A 19,852-nucleotide genomic window follows, 5' to 3' on the forward strand; every position below is an offset into this window, starting at 1 on the left:
GGTAAATGCCAAAGAAACTTCACCAAGGCAGATCATATTTGAACTACAGAAAATCAAAGACAGAGAACATCTGTGTTTTGTTTTTAAGGAGCTCTTTTACTTATTTATTATTTATTTTTTAAATGTTCATTTTTTTAGAAAGAGGGAGAAGAGGGAGAGAAACATCGATGAGAAAGAAGCATCAATTGGCTGCCTCCTGCACACCCCATACTGGGGATTGAACCCACAACCTGGTAACGTGCCCTGACTAGGAATCGAACTGGCGACCTCTTGTTTTCATGGGACTACCCTCAATCCACTGAGCCACACCTGCTGGGCCAAAAAGAAAATCTTGAAAGAAGCCAAGGGAAATACAAACCCTACCTGTAGAGGAGAAAGGATAAGACTTATATTTGACTTCTCAGAAGCCATGCAACCCAGAAGAGAGAGGAATGAAATATTTGAAATTTTGAGGGAACTACAACACTAACCTGGGAATATTTGTACTCTACGAAATTATCCTTAGAAAGTGAGGGAGAAATACAGGGTTTCTCAAACAAACAAAAATTGGACATTTTGTTGCCAGTATACCTGCCTTGCAAGAAATGTAAGTTCTCGAGAGAAGAAAAAGGATGCAGGTCAGAAACTCAGATCTACAGAAATGAAAAATATCAGAGAATGAATAAGTGATGGTAAAATAAAAAGTGTTATTCTTATTCTTAATCTGACAAATAACAGTTTTTTTCAAAATGAAAACAACAATGTACTTGATTATTCTTATGTGTATATATACATCCTTATGTGTGCTTATGTGTAAGTCAGGTGAATGGCAGCAGTGAGCAAGTGGTTGGAAGGAGGAATTAGGGATATTTGGTTATTTAAAGACACTGCTCTACTCGAGAAGTGGGACAGTGTTATTTGAAAGTAGACTTAGATTAGTTGTGAATGTGTATAGCAGTATCTAGGACAACCACTAATTTTTTTACATGGGGTATAATTGATATGCTGAGAAAAATCAATCTCATAAAGTGCTCCATTGACACAATAAAAGGGAGAAAAAGTGAGGAAGACAAAATCAGGAACAAGGCAGCAAATTGAAACTGAAAACATGGTAGATATTCATCCAACTCCAGCAATCATGACCTTGAATGTCAGCGGTCTACATGCACCCATTAAAGACAGATTGTCAGAGAGGATCAAAAAACACGACTCAAGAAACACATGAATTATAAAGATACATATAGATGAAGTGTAAAGGAATTCAGAAAGATATACCATGCTAACATTCATCAAAGAAGGTGGGGATAGCCATGTTAATTTCAGACAGCATGGAGTAAGGGTAGATACCAGAGTTAACATCACCTCTGGGGCTGTGTACACCCACGTCCTTTGTGCTCCCACAAAAACAGTTTATAGTCAGTATCCAGCTTCCTTCTGCCCCCTCATCACAATGAACGATGTTGATAGTATAGCTTGTACATCTCCCTTGCGTAACTCACTTTTTGTAAGAATATAAAATCCATGTAAAAACAATGAAGTTCTGTGACAGATGCCATATTCTTCCCAATATTGGCTCATTGTTTTACATTTGAATTTGCTGCCTTGAATGAATTGCCAGTATTGAAAAATTGGTACATTTTCCATAAAAACGTATTTATAGTTTTGTCTGAGAAGTTCCGTACGTATGTCTGGGCCGTGGCCTGGCCTCGCAGTGTACCAGACCCTGCGGAAGGGACGTGCCTTCTCTTCCCCTCAGCGCGCCGCATCTGGATGCCCAGCCCTTGACCAAGTGTCAGCTGTCACTTGGCACTTTACAGTCTCGTGCTTCCCTAACTTAACTTCCTGCCTCGATGTCCACAGACATTTGCAGATTTAAACCCCTGTTCTCTGAAAGTGTAACTGGAGGTTAATGGTAATAAAAGAAGAAAGTTTTCAGGGCACAAAGATAAGGATTGAGGAAGTCAGATCTAAAACAGGGAAGGGGACACTTATGTAACAGTGGAAACTACTGATGTTCCTCCACATTTGTTTTCCAGGCGAACATGTCCCGGGTGCGGCAGGTGGGACTGCTGGCCGCCGGCTGCCAGCCGTGGAACAAGGACGTGTGCGCGGCCAGCGGAGAGCGGTTCGCCTACTGCGCCACCCTGGCCGTCTACGTCTACCAGGTAGGCTAGGCGCGGCTCCCCACGCGGCCTCGGCCCCGCCCGTCTTCAGTCCGCAGTCCCTTCTCAGGCCCTGTCACAGGAAAAGCTTATCGCTGTAGTTTTATTGGTATATGTTTTATATTTTGTTGCTATTTATATTATATAGTAATTTTACAAGTCAGGCTTTGAGAAAATGCTTACATCATAGTATTAAATTATTAGCAAAATCTTAATTGGTTTCCTAATCCTTTAGGGGCTATCCATCAAAAAAATTTTTTCAAGAATTTAAAGGTCCCATTTATGAATGATGAGCAAGTAGTATTTAATTCTTCTGAACTATATTCCCATATAATTAAATGGAATTTATTTATTCATTTGTTTCAAACATTGCTCAGTAGTAACGTTTGATAGGAGAAAATTGTCTTAGTTGGAGAGTCTGGGTAGTTCATTGGAGTTCATTATAGTAAAAATAGTGCAGATATATTTTGAGATATTCTCGAGATAAAAACCTTTATAACTACTTCTTTTCATGTCCATCTTTTACGAGTTCCCAGTCTGTGGCGCCAGTGGCCTTCTGAATTTCTCCTTGGAGGTGCCATATGCATCTTACACCCAAGTCCAGTCTTGCTCCTACAGCCTGGGCTCAGTATTTCCGTGTCTCCAACTAACCGTCCACTGAAACCACAAACGCGAGAGTTACCTTCGACTCTGCTCTACTCCCGTCCTGGACTCGGGTGACCAAGGCTGAGTTCAGTGCTTTGTACCTGTCCCTGTCGCCTCTATATCCTCCTCTCCTAAACTAGTATAATAGTCTCTTGATGTTCTCTTTGCCTCTGCAGTTACCCCCGACATTACACCTGAGTCTCATCAGTCGTCTGCAATGCAGATCTAGAATTTGAAGTCTTCAGTTGCTTCTCCTTCCCTAATACAAACAGCCACACTTCATAGTATGATGTTCTTTTGCAGCCTCCCTGTCTCTGTCTCCCTCTCACTTTGAGCTCCAGGCATACCAAGATAATTGCATTTTTTAAAATATCCCAGACTCTTTGTTATCTTGCCTTTGCTTACATTAATTTTTCCGTTTGCCTGCACTGCCAGTCAAGAGAACATTACAAATCTCAGCTCAAGTGCATGAGCTCTCTTCCACATTCTGCTCTTTCCTCCTTCCGAACGAAGGCCCGTGGGAAATGGATTCCTGTCTCCATGCGTCCATTTACCAGCCTGGATCTTCCGCATTGTTCGGTTCCCATGTGATTGTGCTCTCTGGCATTCGGTAGATACTCACTAAATGTTTCTTTTATATATATATATATATTTCTTCTTTATTGATTTTAGAGGGAGAGGAAGGGAGGGGGTGAGAGAGAGAGAAACATCGATAAGAGAGATCATCGATTGGCTGCCTCCTGCATGCCCCCCACTGGGGATTGGGCCCACAACCTGGGCTTGTGCCCTGACCGGGAATTGAACCAGCAACCTCCTGGTGCAGGGGTTGATGCTCAACCACTGAGCCACACCAGCCAGGCAATAAATGTTCTTAAATGATATCTTTTTATCTTGAAACACCAACTCATTTCAGTTAAGAGTGAAAAAGATATTTCTGTATTCTGAAGTAAAATTCCTTTTAATTATTAATAGTTGTAGTTTATTGAAAATTTTAGAAGTAATAGTGTTAATCTATAAACTAATTAATTTTCCACAATACAGAATAAAATTGTATATAATTTATTTCTCAATTGGGTGGAAGTATCCAGCAATCAAAATGCAAGTCCAGGCCCTGGGTGGGCATCTCTGTTGGTTAGAGCGTCACCTCGATATGCCCAAGTTTCAGGTTCGATCTCGGTCAAGGCACATACAAGAATCAACCAATAAGGCATAAATAAGTGGAACGACAAATAGATATTTCTCTCTCAACCTTTGTCTCTCTCTTAAAAAAAATCAATCAATAAAAAAATGCAATTCCAATCCAACTCACGTTTTTTACTTCCCATCCCCCATTGGTAAGACAGCAGCAAGCCCTCCGGATGCCTCCCCCTTTCCCATCGACCCCCTTTAGTCTGCTTGCACTCCCAAGCTTCCCACCCCAAACTCCTCCCACTGAATTTCTCCTTCATCTTAAGTCCCCGTCTTCTTGCCTCTTACTTCCTTTTAAAGAAAAACTTACCAGGCAGAGCAAACGATTCCTCTACGGAGTAAGGGAGGTCAGAAAGGGGATGAGGGCAGAACTTAACTTTACTGTGTTTGCATGTGTCTTAACTTTTATGATGACATTTTCTGACTTGAATATTTAGAAAGATTTTGCTGAAATGATTCATATAAAATCTATCAAATGAGTTTATGTGTCTTAGAGGCTGAAACAAAATCTAACAGTTACTCTGATTTAGAAGTGACTACGAATAAACTCAGAGGACAGCTCACTGCCGAATCCACCATAAACCCTGGTTTTAAACTATGCGAGTAGAAAATGCCATTGTTAAAGGAGACATTTGTATTAATAAACTTATATTAATAAGTTGTCTTAGATATGATCATGTAAATGAAAGTGCTTTGAAAAATATTCTGTGTAAATGTAAACTATTACAACAATTTATAGAAGGAATACCGAATTTATTAACACCTAGGGTCAATGTAAACAGTCCAGTGGTCCGTCACACTCTGTATAAAGGCACTGAGGTATTATCAGATGATTCTGAACTATTAACTGATCATTGTAAATGCCATAAGAAGTTTTGTTTAACCATTAAATTATAATGCACTAATATATTAACTACTCTAAAAGCAGAATACTTTATTGTCCAACTCAATATAACAGTACAGCCTCATAATACTGAATTGTAAATAAAATAGGAATGTAATAATAAATTAATTCCTACAAATAGTTCAGTGTTCTAGATTGTGCTTAAGACACCATGTGAATAATTTGTATAAGTCAGTGAAGATTATTGATGTTCAACATAGCTTCTTCATACATTTATTATATTTATCGACTCTACCATTTAATATCTAACTTATAGAGCAGTTTATTCTATTAGATACAATAGATACATTTATATCTATCATAGGTAACTTAAGTCACTGAATAATTTAAAATTTACAAACCTATTTATTTCTAAGTGTACAGAAAATGCATTTGTATATTTAAATATCTATTTAAATTTATTTAAATTTAAATAATTAAAATTATTTAAAATTTTTATAGCTGCAATATTAATTAGACAAAAACTCCCCTGGTATTGGGTTATTTTTAATATTTTCATCTGAAGTTTTTTAGAAATAGCTGAAGTTCAAGTAGTAAGAGATATTGAAATTATGGAGGGTAAAGCCTTAGAAATAATTAGATTATTAGTCAAAATTTTATAAAGAGATGTTCACTATAGCATAATTTGTGATAGCAAAAGTTAAAAGTCACTTCAATGCTGAACAATAGCAGAAGGTTCATTTTGTTAATAATAGTAACATGGTCTCTTATTTGCTCAGCGTTCCAACTGTGAACAAATTAGGAAAAGTCTTCTCATGGAATTCATATTCTTAGCAAGGACAGAGGGCAGAGAGAGGTCATAAAATAAATAAGTGAAGAAATCAGTAAGTAAGTATTTCAGGAAGAAATGGGTTCTGCAAAGAATATAAAAAACAGGTAATAAGGTCATCATTGACACCCAAAGCAAAGGCAACAGTAACAACAAAAAACAAACAAATGGGACGACATCAAACTGAAAAGCTTCTGCACGGCAAAGGAAACCATCAGTCAGATGCAATGGCAGCTTTCCAAATGGGGAAAAAGTGTTTGCATGTATCTGATAAGGGGTTAGTATCTAAAATACATAGAGAACTCATACAACTGAATAGCAAAAAAATCTGATTAAAAAATGGACAGAGGATCTGAATAGATATTTTTCTAAATAAGACATACAGATTGCCAACAGGCTCAAGAAAAGGTGCCGACATCAGTCATCATCAGAGAAATGCAGATCTAAACCCCAGTGAGGTATCACCTTACACTGTTAAAATGGATATTTTCCACAGGACAAGAGATACGTGTAGGCGAGGATGTAGAGAAAAGGGAACCCTTGTGCACTATTGGTGGAAATGTAAACTCGTGCAGCCACTATGGGAAATAGTATGGAGGTTTCTCAAAAAATTAAAAATAGCAAATTTCGCCATTTGAGACAACATCATGGAGGTACCTTGAGGGCATTATGTAACTAAAATAAGTCAGAGAAAGACAGTATTGTATTACTTCACTTACATATGGAATTTCAAACAGCAGCAGCGATGAACTCCTAGAGACAGAGAGCAGATTGGCCGTTGCCTGGAGTGGGAGTGGGGGGCTTGCAAAACCAGTGAAGATGGTCAGAGGTACAGACTCCACTTATAAAATAAGTAAGTGAGGTGATGTACAGGGTATACGGTAACTATAGCTAATAATACCAGATGGATATTTGAAAGTTGCTAGAGAATAGATCTCAAAAGTTTTCATCAAAAAAAAAAAGCATTTGCAACTTTGAAAATTGACTAGACTTACTATGGATTTATAATATATACAAACATCAAATTGTTATGTTGTACACCTGAAGCAAGTATAATGTTAAATGTGACATGTCCACTTTTTAAAATATAGAAAGTCATGGGACAGTTTCTGGGTAGAGGTATGAATTTATTTGGCCAGAAAATATGTCTCTAAGAGGTGATTCTGAACTGTGCCCTGCCCGGGAGAAGGAGTAACTCTGAGTGAGTGGGGCAGAGCCCCGGCCGGGGAGCTGTGGGCCCTGGCCGGGAGCTGCGGGCAGGGCCCTTAGCAGGCACGTTTGCTGCGCTGGAGAAAGGTCAGAGGGCTGGGCAGGAAACCCCAGTGATACTGGCCGAAGAGCAGAGGGTCCTGATGTAGGGCCTGCAAGGCCACGTCAGCACTTAGGAATTGACTGCAACTCCTGGTCCAGCAAAGATTGAGATGATAAATAGTTAACATAATAATGATTTGAAAAATCCTCAATAACACTGTGAAACGTTCATTATATGTTAAAAGGAGAAACCAGGTACAACAAAATAATGTATACAATAGAATCCCAGATATGTTAAAAATGATAAAAAGATTAATTGATTCACTACTGAATGGCACATTTACCAAGGACACGGGAAAATTAGGTGATTTCTTTTGTTCACTTACATATAACAATACAATGCCCCTTCGAAAAAGCAATAATATAAAATGAGTTCATTGCTTTGCAAACTTTGGACATCTTAAGAATGTAGTAATGAGTAGTTGGTTAATTTAACCTCAATTTATTTTATTCAGATATAAGTGAAAATTTGCAGAAAAAGTATATTTTGAGACCAAGGGTGTTTTCCTCATAAATAGATATAGTTTTAGAAAATATAATAAGATTCAATTATTATTCATATTTAAATGGGCATAATTTATTTTTACTTGTTTTTAAAATTGGTATGTTTAATTTCAGTTGTTTTACATTTTTTGAAAAATAGTTTATTTTAGCTGATTGAATATACCTGAAAGTAGACCAAGACTTGAAATGTGTCCATATTTTATTGTTAGGTGTGCTGATTTTCATGTAGGTAGCTTTTTAAAAGGAATATGATTAATGGAAAGTGTATGGTCTTGAAAGAAACACTTAAATGTTTTATTTATGATTTTTTTTTTAGTTGGATCACCGTTACAATGAATTTAAACTCCACGCAATTATGTCTGAACATAAAAAACCAATCACAGCTCTGTCTTGGTGTCCACATAACCCCGATCTGTTTGCAAGTGGCAGCACCGATAATTCAGTGATCATTTGGAATGTTGCAGAACAAAAAGTCATTGCTAAACTCAACAATGCAAAAGGTATATTTGTAACTGGGATTTATTTTATTGAATGAAATATTTTTATTTCAATACACAAAATATTTTTTCAATTAGCTCAGGTTTTAAAGTAGTCCTAATGGTAACTGTATAAGAAATACAGTTCATGTCATGACTCATTGTGTGTGTGCATGTGTGTAAAACAAAATTTCATGAAAAATTATACTTAGTTAACTGATCAATTAAAAACATAGCATTCGCCCTGGCCAGTTTGGCTCAGCGGTTAAAGCGTCGGCCTGCGGTCCGGAGAGACCTGGGTTCGGTTCCCGCTAAGGGCACGTACCTCGGTTGCAGTTTGTCCCCGGCCCTGGTTGGTCGTGCGGGTGGCAGCCACTCGATGTGTCCCTTCACGTCGATGTTTCTCTCTCTCTTCCTCTCTCTCCCTCCCACTCTATCCGTACAAAAAATGGAAAAGTGTCCTCGGGTGAGGATAAAAAATAAAAAATAAAAACATAGCATTCGATGTTCTCTCTCATTGATGTTTGTATCTTTCTCTCCCTCTCCTTTCCTCTCTCTCTCAAATCAAAAAAGAAAACAAAAATTTTAAAAAAGCCCAGCCGGTGTGGCTCAGTGGTTGAGCATCGACCCATGCACCAAGAGGTTGCAGGTTCAATTCCCAGTCAGGGCACATCCCCAGGTTGTGGGCCAAATCCCCAGTGGGGGACATGCAGGAGGCAGCCAATCAAAGTTCTCTCTCATCAATGTTTCTATCTCCTCCTTTCTTCTCTCTCCAAAATCAGTAAAGAAAAAAAAAAAAAAATTAAAATTAAAAAACCCCAAAAAACATAGAAAGGTCCAGTCTGTGTGGCTCAGTGATTGAGCGTCGATCCATGCACCAGGTCACCGGTTCTATTCCTGGTCAGGACACATGCCCAGGTTGTGGGCCCAATCCCCAGTGAGGGGCGTGTAGGAGGCAACAAATCAAAGTTCTCTCTCATCGATGTTTCTATCTCTCCCTTCCTCTCTCTCTTAAATCAATACATGTAAAGGGGGAAAAAATTTTTTTTAAATAAAAACAAAGTACCAAATAATTTTGTTAGTATTGAAATGTAACACAAACATTTTCAAAATAGTACATGTAAAAATAATAATTAAATGATATTTTCTTGAGACAATTGGCTTTGCCTATTACACTCTATTCCAATCTGAAACATACAAGGACAATATCATACGTATCTTTAGCGCCCTGGTGAACTGGTTTCTTTCTTTAATTTTTAATTAGGTCAAGGTAGAAAGTCCTAGTTCACGCCAGTGGGTTTTAGTGAATCAAATAATATCACTACACTCTTACTACCTGTGGGAATCATAACCCATTATAATTGATAAAGTTAAGTAACCATTTTGGTGCATTCAGTATCACAGTAATGCCATCTATTTTGAGCCTCAAGTGTAGCTCAATTACTGATTATGGTTCTGCAAGCTACTGCTGGATACATTTTCCATATTCAGCTTCTTCCCTAAAACACACTGATTTTAACTTTGAGGTAGACATTTGAGAAGTGACGATCTCATTAACTTTATTTTGTTCAAAGATTCTTAATGATCTTTTCAGTATATGGTGATAATTTTGAGAATCCATAGGCAGTGATACTTAAATCTTGCTTCCAAGATAACAATGCCTTTTGGAGCCTTTGCATATGTTCAGAATATTCAGTTTATTGTTTTTTTCTTGTCTTTTCAAATGTAGGAATGTTGAAAATACCAGTAAAATATACCAATTTTGTTACATGAATTTCATCTTTAAAAATATTTGCCAAACAACGTTAATTTTTCATCTAGAAAAATATAAATCTTATTTCCAGTTTTATACATCCTATTTATTATTTTTACTTGCAACAACCAGTGAACTTCAGTATTAATAATTTACTGCAATCTATGAGCAAAATAGTTTTAAAACTCAGCTATTCAGTGAGCTTCCATTAATGTGCATGAAAGTTTTTCTTAAAGCTTTCAATGCATCAATAAGAAAAAGCAAAATTGCACTTGGTACAAGCTTTGTGATGTATAAAAGCAACTGAGCCTTGGCCGGGTGGCTGTTGTTTGGAGTGTTGTACCCTACACCAAAACGTTCCGGGCTTGATCCCAGTCAGGGTGCGTATGGAGGCAGCCAGTAGTGTTTCTCTCTCACATCGATGTTTCTCTCTCTCTCCTTCCCTCTCTAAAAATCAATAAACACATTTCCTCAGGTAAGGATTTAAAAAATTATAAAAGCAATTATAGCCTCAATCAAGATTTTTTATGTCATATGTGTTTCTCCACCAACCACAAATTCTATAAAATTTCTCAGTATTGTTTACATTAATAAACAGTGTATTTCCCCAATACGTTAAATCTAACTTTGTATGAAATTAATTTTAAATACCACAATAAATACTCCTTAAAATTCTCATGTTTTATGTGTCATAAACTAAAAATGTTACACAGTTTCATTGTTCTCATAAAGGTGTCACACAAAATCTAATTGAGACTATAGTTGCATAATAACATGTTTTCTAAAGGTCATGCTAAAGTACAGATTAGAGAACGTATTGTATTATCACCAGTGTATCCCCAGCTTTGTCATCAAACACCAGATACATCACATCTGTTCGTGGTGGGAGAGTTTCTCCTTCACCAGCTGTGTGTACCGTAGCTCCCTTTGTCACTGAATATACAAATAAATGAGACTTTGCATTAACATTTGTAGACTGATTCAATAATTTTGGTAACAGTTTTAGTCAGGTTTACATATCTTTTTCTCTGAAATTTTCAAAAACGTATCAATAAGTTCATCATACTATTTTCAAATATCTCCTTAATTAGAAGACAGAAAACTTTGATATTTTATTTTCAAAAAGATATTGTGAATATTTTTGCTCATTTTCATTTTGAATAATTCCCTTGAAATGTCTCAGAGTTTGTTTTTTCTTTCCAGAATCCAGCTTAAGCAAAGTAGAAGTTTGCATGTCGATTTTTTTAAAAATATTTTTTTGATTTTTTTAGAGAGAACAGAATGGAGAAAGAGAGAGAAACATCAGTTGGCTGCCTCCTGCATGCCCTCTATTGGAGATGGAGCCCACAACCCAGTCCTGTGCCCTGACTGGGAATCAAACCAGGATCTCTCAGTCCACGGGATGTGCATGTCGAGTTTTAATCAGTATTAGAACTTCCATATCCAGCAGTTGAACTTGAACATGCAACTGTAATTTTTTACTTCATTATTTTTTCCCAATAATCAAAAAGTTAATTTAAAGGAAAATGAGTATTAATTTGTTGTTGTTTTTAATTTTTTATTGCCTTTTGTAGAGAGGAAAGGAGAGGGAGACAGACAGAAACATCAATGAGAGAGAAACAGCCATCCGCTGCCTCCTGCACGCCCCCTACTGGGAATTGAGCCTGCAAACCCAGGGATGTGCCCTGACCCAGAATTGAACTGGTGACTTCTTGGTGCATGGGTCCATGCTCAATCCACTGAGCCACACCAGCCGGCTGAGTATTCATTTGTTTACATTTAAAATGTTAACATTGTCACCAACTTGAAAAACGTTGCAGTGTGCTTTCAGACAACAGAACTATTGGCAGAGGACAGTTACACATCACACTCGTCTCAGAATCCTAAGTGACTGAGTGAGCTAATATTGATAGAGCTCTCAGCAGCGCCACTGTGGTGGTGTTTTCTATCGTAACGATGTGACGTTGTTTCTGGTTGCTTCTCTTCCTGCTGCCTCTCTTGACATATGCATTCGGAGAGCCCGCAATCTGATGGTTTCCTCAAGTGTGCTGTGGTGGTTGGATCCACACAGAGCATCTCATCCCCTGCCGGGGACATTCTACTTCTGTTAATGTCTCCTAAAATCACATCAGCTTTTTTTATCAACCTTGTTTATATATTCATTTCTTCATTCATTTAATGAAAGGTACGGAGTTCCCATCATATGTCAGGCCCTGAACAAGGTATTTGGTTCCCAGTTTCCACCTCTTGGCTCATTACAGACACAAATGGACTTTGCTATTAGTAAACAACTTTTAACTCAGTGTCTTTGTATCATTTTCTCTTCCTGGGAAATAGTGCTTCATCGCATACATTTAAACTCTACTGCTCCTTCCAGGGATCATTCACATCCATGTGCCTGCAGGACAGTAGCCCGTGGTTCACAGCCCCTCCGACATTGCAGGCCCTCCGGAGAACCCGTCTAACCTGATCGCTGAGCTCTGATCCCACGAGATCCGACGCGCGCCGTCGCCTTGGTTCTGAGGCGGGTGGTCAGTGTGTCTGGGCTGCGAGGCTCAGTCCTGAATTGACCGTAACACTGGCTGCCGTTAGGATCTGTTTGATACAGTGACAGTGGGGAGTTACAGTTAACTTTTGCATTTTGCCTTAGAGTTTATAAGGGACTTTTACACACATTATTATATTGTCTTAATGTTCACGTGAAGGAAGTGGTCAGAAATTGTAGTTGTATCTCTCTTATGGATGAAGAAACAGAGGTTTAGAGAGGTCAAGTGACTCGTTTAATTCACCTGAGGGGAAGCTAAGATTTGAATCTAAACTGATAAGACATAGACTATAGCATTAATCGTATTATTAACTCCTTACAATAACATTTCGCTTTTCATACATTTAATCCTCTTATCCCCAGTGTTTATTTAAGAACATTTAAAGCCGGAATTGTACCCACACTAACTTGTATACCTGAAATGCCCAGAGCAGGCCTCCTACACAAAACTCAATAAGAATTCATTGCTTTAATATGCATCTAGTTTCTAAAAGAAAGAACTCTGTCCCTGTCTTTGATCATATTCGTAGTTTTAAACCTAACTAGGTATTGTCCCTTCACCATGGAAGTACCCTACATGTGTCCCCAGGGGTCTTAGGGATTACTTTAAAATCCCAATTCCCAAGTAAGAAGGTAATATTTTTTTTAATAATGAACATATTCTTTTTTCTTCTTCTTTTTTTTAATCCTCACCCAAGGACAATTTTTTTGCATTTAACTTAAGATAGAGCTGGAGGAAGAGGGGAAGAGAGAGCGAGAAACATCGATGTGAGAGAAACACATTGAGTGTTCACCAGCCACACGACCCTCCCCGGGGCCGGGACAAACTGCACCCGAGGCACGTGCCCTTAGTGGGAGCCGAACCCGGGGCTCTCTGGTCCGCGGGCCAGCGCTCTAACCGCTGAGCCAAACCAGCCAGGGCGACGAACATATTCTTACCTGTTGAGGTCGAAACCGGCAAAGCAAATGCTGTCGAATGGTGGCTCTCTGCCAGAACTGCCGGTGACGTGTCCGTGTTCCGTGTGTTCCAGGCGCGCCCACCTCGCTCAGCTGGTGCTGGGACGCGGGTGGCGCTGTGGCGTTTGCTCCCCGGAGAGGCCCCCTGTTCATCTGGACCATTTCGGGACCGGACAGCGGCGTGACTGTGCACAGGGATGCTCACAGCTTCATGTCTGACGTCTGCACTTTCAGATGGCACACCCAGAAAAAGGGCAAAGTCGCGTTCGGTCACATGGATGGAAGTCTGTCGATTTTTCAGCCAGGTCAGAATTTAATTGTCAGGGCTCTTACATTTCATTTTTATATACTTTCTGATTTACATAGCAAAAAGCCAAAGGTAACAGAATTTTAATGTAAAAATAATAGCTGTGCAAATATTATCCAGCATTGCACTGATTTGAAATAATCATTTGAAGTGACTATTTATAAGGCATTGTAATACCTTTGACTCAGCTGTGCAGATTTTACTTTTATTTAACCCAAATCATTCCTGTGTCCCATATTTTTACCTTTTAAGTCAATTCTTTATTTCTGCACACTTTCTAAAAAAAATGTCCTGCATGAATAAGAGCATGGAGCTGGAATACATGAGGCATTGCCACGCAAGTATTTTCCCACCTGTGGGGAAAATACCATTCGGATGCCACGGGTCCTTAGCCAAGTCTTTGATCCTGGAGTAGAAAGGAAAAATAACTCTTTAGACCCCATTAGTTCATTAATGTGGCTGAATGAAAGGGTCTGAGAAATTTGTTTATTTTTAAAATTTAAACAAAAACACAATACAAAAAATTAAAAAATTCTCTGAATAGCTCTCCATGAAAAGTCCTGCCCTTAGCGCCCGGTACCTCTTGCTGTCTGCGTCCTCTGCAGATGCACGCTTGGTAGATGCACCTGGTAGGTGCACGCTTTCTCAGGGTTAGGATGACTAACCCTCCCCAAACAGACTGCATCCCACTTCCCTGAACTTCACCGAAGAGCAACCAATTGAAACTGAATAGAAGTTGTGAAAATTCAAATAAATCCTTCTCCAGGGAATGATCTTTCTAAAGTTAAAAAAAAAAAAAAAGACATGCAAAACATTGACAGAGTAGGGCCGTTTTTTCTTAAATATGTTTTGTTGTATTTTTTAAATTTATCTTTATTGTTGACAGTATTACAGATGCCCCTCCGTTTTAGGCAGGTTGTGGTGTTTGCTGTTTTGAGAGAGAGAGAAACCAGTGTGTGCATCCTTCTGCGCCACCCCTCCCCCCTTTGACCCCGCCCTCCTCCCCCCAGAAGCACTGATGTCAGCCCTTGGTTTTGGACAAGGATGGGGAGAGGTGAGTGACTGCGTTTGCTGCATTTGCGTTGGTTTCTGAAACACCTCCGCCTGACCTGCTCTGTGACCTGCTCTGTCCTTTGCATCGGGAGCAGGGTCTCTTGTAGAGCTGGTCAGGAAGGCTCACAGCTAAGGGACAGAATTCACAGACGTCCTCTGTTCTGATCTGGTGACTACTGGTCTCCTCCCCGCTGCAGTTCATCTCTGCTGTCCTCCCCAGTCCTGGACTGTGTGCTGTGTGGTCCCTCCTCCTACCTCTCTGCCCTCGGGGTGTATATGGGGACACTCCCCACTTCTGCCCCTTGGATGACTTCTCCCAGAGATTCCATAGGATTGTGACACTTCCTTTTTGAGTAGTCAGTGTCCCAGAGATCAGAGGAGGATAATGAGAAGTTTGCTCTTATTTTGGTCCGTATATCATTCTAGTTTTCACATTTTGTAATTTGTCATATGGCCGTCTCCTTTTTCATTGGCTAGGGCTTTCTCTTTTTGCTTTGTTATTGTTATTAGGCATTTTTGAAGGCTGTAATCCATTAGGCATTGAGACGTTATTGGAAGTCTCTAAGATGTAAAACACCAGCCCTGGCCAGTCTGGCTCAGCGGTTAGAGCATCAGCCTGCAGACTGGAGAGTCCCGGGTTTGGTTCCTCCTAAGGGCACGTACCTCGGTTGCAGTTTGTCCCCGGCCCCAGTTGGTCATGCGGGTGGTGATCACTCACTGTGTCTCTCTCACATTGATGTTTCTCTCTCTCTTCCTCCCTCTCTCCCTCCTGCTCTATCTGAAGATAAATGCAAAAGTGTCCTCGGGTGAGGATAAAATAGAAAAAAGATATGAAGCACTGAGATGCTGTGAGATGGGAAGGGTAGGGAGGGGTGAAGGCCTCCTGCGCGTCTTCTTTCCTCGGTTTATGTCAAGCTAGAAAGTGTAATGTTCGAGCAGGCTAACCAGGGTGACTTCCAGAAGATGCCATCGTTTTTCAGTAACTTAAGCTTCCAGTTATTACAGTAGTTGGGGCACCTGTACCCATGCCGTCCAGTATCCACCCACGACGAGCTGGCTGGCTTAGTGCAGCAGACACTTATTCCCAGTGTTATTGCCACGTAATTGACGAACATCATCTGTGCGTTCAAGGTGCGCAGCATGATGGTTCGACGTGTGTATTGTGAAATGGCACAGTCTACTTAGCAGCGTAGTCTCATGAAAAAGAAAAAGAAAAAAGAGATACAAATGTTTTTCCTCGTGATAGGAACTCTTAGGATCTTTACTATTTCACAGTTCTAGAGGCCAGAAGTGGGAAGTCAAGTTGTCAGCAAGGACCTCCGGAGGCACCAGGAATGGGTCTGCCCCGGACGCTCTCGGCCTCTGGCATCATGCCAGTCGTCCGGTGGTCTCCACAGGTGCATCGCTCCGTGCCCCAATTTCCCCTTTTATAAAGACAGTCGTGTTGGATTGGCATCCACCCTCATGACCTCATCTTGACTTGACCACCTTCAAATACCTTATTTTCAAACAAAGTCACATTCACACATGCTGAGGCTTAGGACCTCAACATCTTTTGGAGGGGACACAATTCAACCCATAAGAAGCCAGTGCAGACTTCTTACTCTCATTTATTCCATAGGGTTTTTAAGAATTCACACACAAACCATTATGAAAGGTATAATCTGGCCACGCATTGTCCTTTTGCATAGATAAGAGCTAATGGGTCATGAAGAAAATGCTTCATTTTGATTCTGACAAGACATTCTGATGTGAGTTTGAACTTTGAGACTTAGCGTGAGTACTGCAGTGTTGGTTTTCACTTTCCCTGCGGAGCGGTCGCCTTACCTTGCTAATGACTTCTCGGCACCACTGTGGTTCAGTCTTACGTGACAAGATAGAATTCCTGTCCTCCGGCTTCTTGTAGGTGACTGTGACCTCAAACTCTCTGCTGTCCAGTTGGATCTGTTTTGGAAGAAGAAAAAGGAAGTATTCATGGAGGACTGCCCACAATAAGGCAGTTCACCCATCATTTTCAGTCAGTGATTTTTAAATTGTGCTTGTCAGTATGTTTGTGTATTTGTGTGTGTTGGTGCGGGGCAGGAAGCCTTGGTAGGTGACCAGCTGGCTTATGCCTTCTGCTCCCAGCTCATCGGAAAAGCACCACTTTGTTCTGCGCTGTGTCCTGGGTTTTCATGTAAAAATCTCGCATGGATAGAAGCTTCCAGGGCCAAAAATGTTGGAAAACTGCTTTAATTATTTCAAGTTATATTCTTGGACAAAACCAGCTCATTGGAGAATTTTTTTATCCTCATAATAGGAATATTTTAATTGGATTGACCTGGGGTGTGCATTCATCAAATTTGCATTGTTTTATCTTAAAAATGTTGTTGGTGACATTGTCCTTTGATAATATTGTGTCCCCTTTTGAAAATACACAGAAGAGAGACATTTATTTCTGGTCTCAGTTCTAGGAAAAGTTGTGCTTCACATGAGTACATTTTTTGTTTGTCATTTTACTTTATTTTTATCCTACTGTGCAACCTTTCCTGATTTATTTCCTCTTTGCATTAGCCACTGGAACTCAAAGACCTCAGAGTCAGATTTTCATCAGCTCTTTGGTTGATGCTTCACCCTCATTATTTTATTTTTCAACACCAATTTTTTCTTGCCCCAGTTTTTGTTTTTCATACAGAAATTGTCAACCTCACCTTCTTATTAGGTTATTGTATGCTTCCGTCCTTATCTGACAACATGGGGTACCTGATAGTTGTATAAAAAATAGAACACAAATGATAGCAAAACAAACAGCATAATCGTAAGAATATCATCAGCTCTTATTCTAATGGCTGGCTTTAAATTTTATAGATTCATTTTTCTATCTTTTATAATAAAAATGTTACTACCAGATAGAACAGAGAACAGTGACTATAACTTGTTATCACTTTCACCATAAGCCTGAGGCTTTGAAACGACATGATTTAGATATTATAACATTTGCATTGCAAATTTCACCATGTTTTGTGTTACTGTTGTTATTTTTTTCACATCCTGGAATATTTTTAATAAATTACAGATACTAACTGGCATATGCAAATACCTAAAAATTACTCTAGTACAACTTGGGTTAATAAATTATTTTTCTACCTCTTTTGGCCTTGTAATCATTCAGTATATTAATATCCACTACTGTCTGTTATATCAAATAGCAATTTAGAAGATGTTTGGGGGAAAAAGCAGCAAATAAACTTTCCTTCATGGTTATTGTAAAAATTTGACAAATCCAAATAAAAGAAAACTCTCATGCACTTCCTACAATTTTATGTGCATAAATTCTAAATAAAACACTACCTATGTGAGATCAGCATTATATTTAAGTAACATTATATTCTGATGAATTTAACATCAAGGCAGAAGCTGTAAGGTTTTCAGTTCATGTCATGTGAGCTTACAGACCAAGGCAGTCTGTTCTCTCCACTCTTATAATCTGATAGGTTGAAATACAGCATGTACCGATGGCACTGCAGACAGAGTGGCGGCATCTTCTGTTGCGTTATTTAAATTTTTTTTTCTTTATTGATTTTAGGGAGAGAGGGAGGAAGAGGGAGAGAGAGGTAGAAACATCGATGAGAGAGAACATCGACTGGCCACCTCCTGCATGCCCCCACTGGGGACCGGGCCCACAACCTGGGCATGTGCCCTGACCGGGAGTCAAACTGGTGACCTCTTGGTGCAAGGTCGATGCTCATCCACTGAGCCACACCGGCCTGGCTCAATTGTGTTATTTTAAAAATGAACACTTCTTTCAGAGTGTGCTGTCCTCAGGAATCTGGTCCTTTCTGCCTAGGCCATGGTCTCCACTGGGGCTGTCCCCGCCTTCCGGGGAGCGCGGGCTGGCTGCAGGCCCCACGCGGGGCGCGGCAGGCTCACTCCCTGCTGCCAGTGTGCATGCAGTGTGAAGGGACGGGGTTGTTGGGTGACGTTTGGCTTCATTTAGTTCCACTTGTTTCAGCTCCCTGTCCCTGGCTGCCTTATTTGTGCCGGTGGCCAGGAGGCACGGTGGGGCTATGGCACACGGTGGGCTGCGCGGAGGCGGGGACAGCGCGGTGTGCCGTTTGTGCCTCCCTCCCCGCTCTGAGCACTTCAGCAACTAACTCATTTAATCGCTGAAAACAAATCTCTGCGAGGTAATGTTCTCATTATAAAGCTCGAGCTGAGCACACGGAGACTGAATACTTTGCCCAAGAACACGAAGCTCGTCGGCGGTGGACTAGGTCCGCTTGGATCCAGGCTGACCCTCCAGAGCCTATACTTTTAGTCCCAACACGAAGTTCTTCCTTTTGCGAAGCCTCTTCCTGTCCTCGCTGGCTGTGACGCAGTGAGGTTGGAGTTGACGACAGTGTCGTGTGTCCGTCTTTCCCTGCAGCTCCCAGGGACAGGGAGAGCTCTGCAGGTGCTGGGGCTGACTGCCCTCCCACAGACTCTGGGCCTGCAGTCACTCTCACGGCCTCTGGGGGCGCTGCCGGGTCAGCGCTGTGCACGGCCTCTGGGGGCGCTGCCGGGTCAGCGCTGTGCACGTTCTTTTCAATCATTTCCTTTCTATGTTAATAGGTAATAAAAATCAGAGACATGTCCTGAGGCCGGAGTCTCTGGAAGGGACAGATGAGGAGGACCCGGTCACGGCCCTGGAATGGGACCCTCTGTCCACTGATTACCTCCTTGTGGCCCATGTGCACCACGGGATCCGGCTGCTCGACTCGGAATCGCTTTACTGCATAACAGCCTTCAGCCTGCCCAGTGCGGCGGCCTGTGTGCAGGGCCTGGCCTGGGTCCCCAGTGCGCCGGGGATGTTCGTGACCGGAGGTGAGAGCACTCTGCTCCCCGGCGCCCTAATTGTGTGTGTGTGTTCCTCAGTTCAGCCAAGCAAATGGTATTCTTTCAGTGGTTAACTTTATGTAAGACTTATTAATACTGCAAATGTTATCATTTATTATAGTAAATGCCTAGTTTACTTTTATTTGTACTTTATATCATTCATTAACATAATGACAAAGAAAAACAAAATGATCCGGCTGGTGTGCCTCAGTGGCTGAGCATTGACCCTGCACCAAGAGGTCACTGGTTCGATTCCCAGTCAGGGCACATGCCCAGGTTGTGGGCCTGATCCCCAGTAGGGGGCATGCAGGAGGCGGCCAGTCAATGTTCTCTCTCATCGATGTTTCTATCTCTCTCCCTCTCTCACTAAAATTAAAAAGGAAAAATAAATTTTTTTAAAAAAGAAAGATCATTTATAAAAAAGAAAAACAAAATGAAGACCCTA

General features: G+C 40.6%; 1 protein-coding gene across 4 annotated transcripts in view; it reads left to right on the forward strand.

Moving 5' to 3' along the window:
• The window catches only part of WDR17 (WD repeat domain 17), a 93,581-nt gene that overhangs the window by 20,918 nt on the left and 52,811 nt on the right, over window positions 1-19,852 (forward strand). For all 4 annotated transcript variants that reach the window (XM_036250242.1, XM_036250241.1, XM_036250243.1 and 1 more), the window contains 4 exons: window positions 2,016-2,144; window positions 7,779-7,962; window positions 13,268-13,498; window positions 19,144-19,395. In XM_036250242.1, the coding sequence (XP_036106135.1) occupies window positions 2,016-2,144; window positions 7,779-7,962; window positions 13,268-13,498; window positions 19,144-19,395 (796 nt within the window). The remainder of the gene's footprint in view (window positions 1-2,015; window positions 2,145-7,778; window positions 7,963-13,267; window positions 13,499-19,143; window positions 19,396-19,852) is intronic.

Source organism: Molossus molossus, unplaced genomic scaffold, assembly GCF_014108415.1.
Source record: "Molossus molossus isolate mMolMol1 unplaced genomic scaffold, mMolMol1.p scaffold_m16_p_9, whole genome shotgun sequence".
In the NCBI taxonomy this organism is placed as follows: Eukaryota; Metazoa; Chordata; class Mammalia; order Chiroptera; family Molossidae; genus Molossus; species Molossus molossus.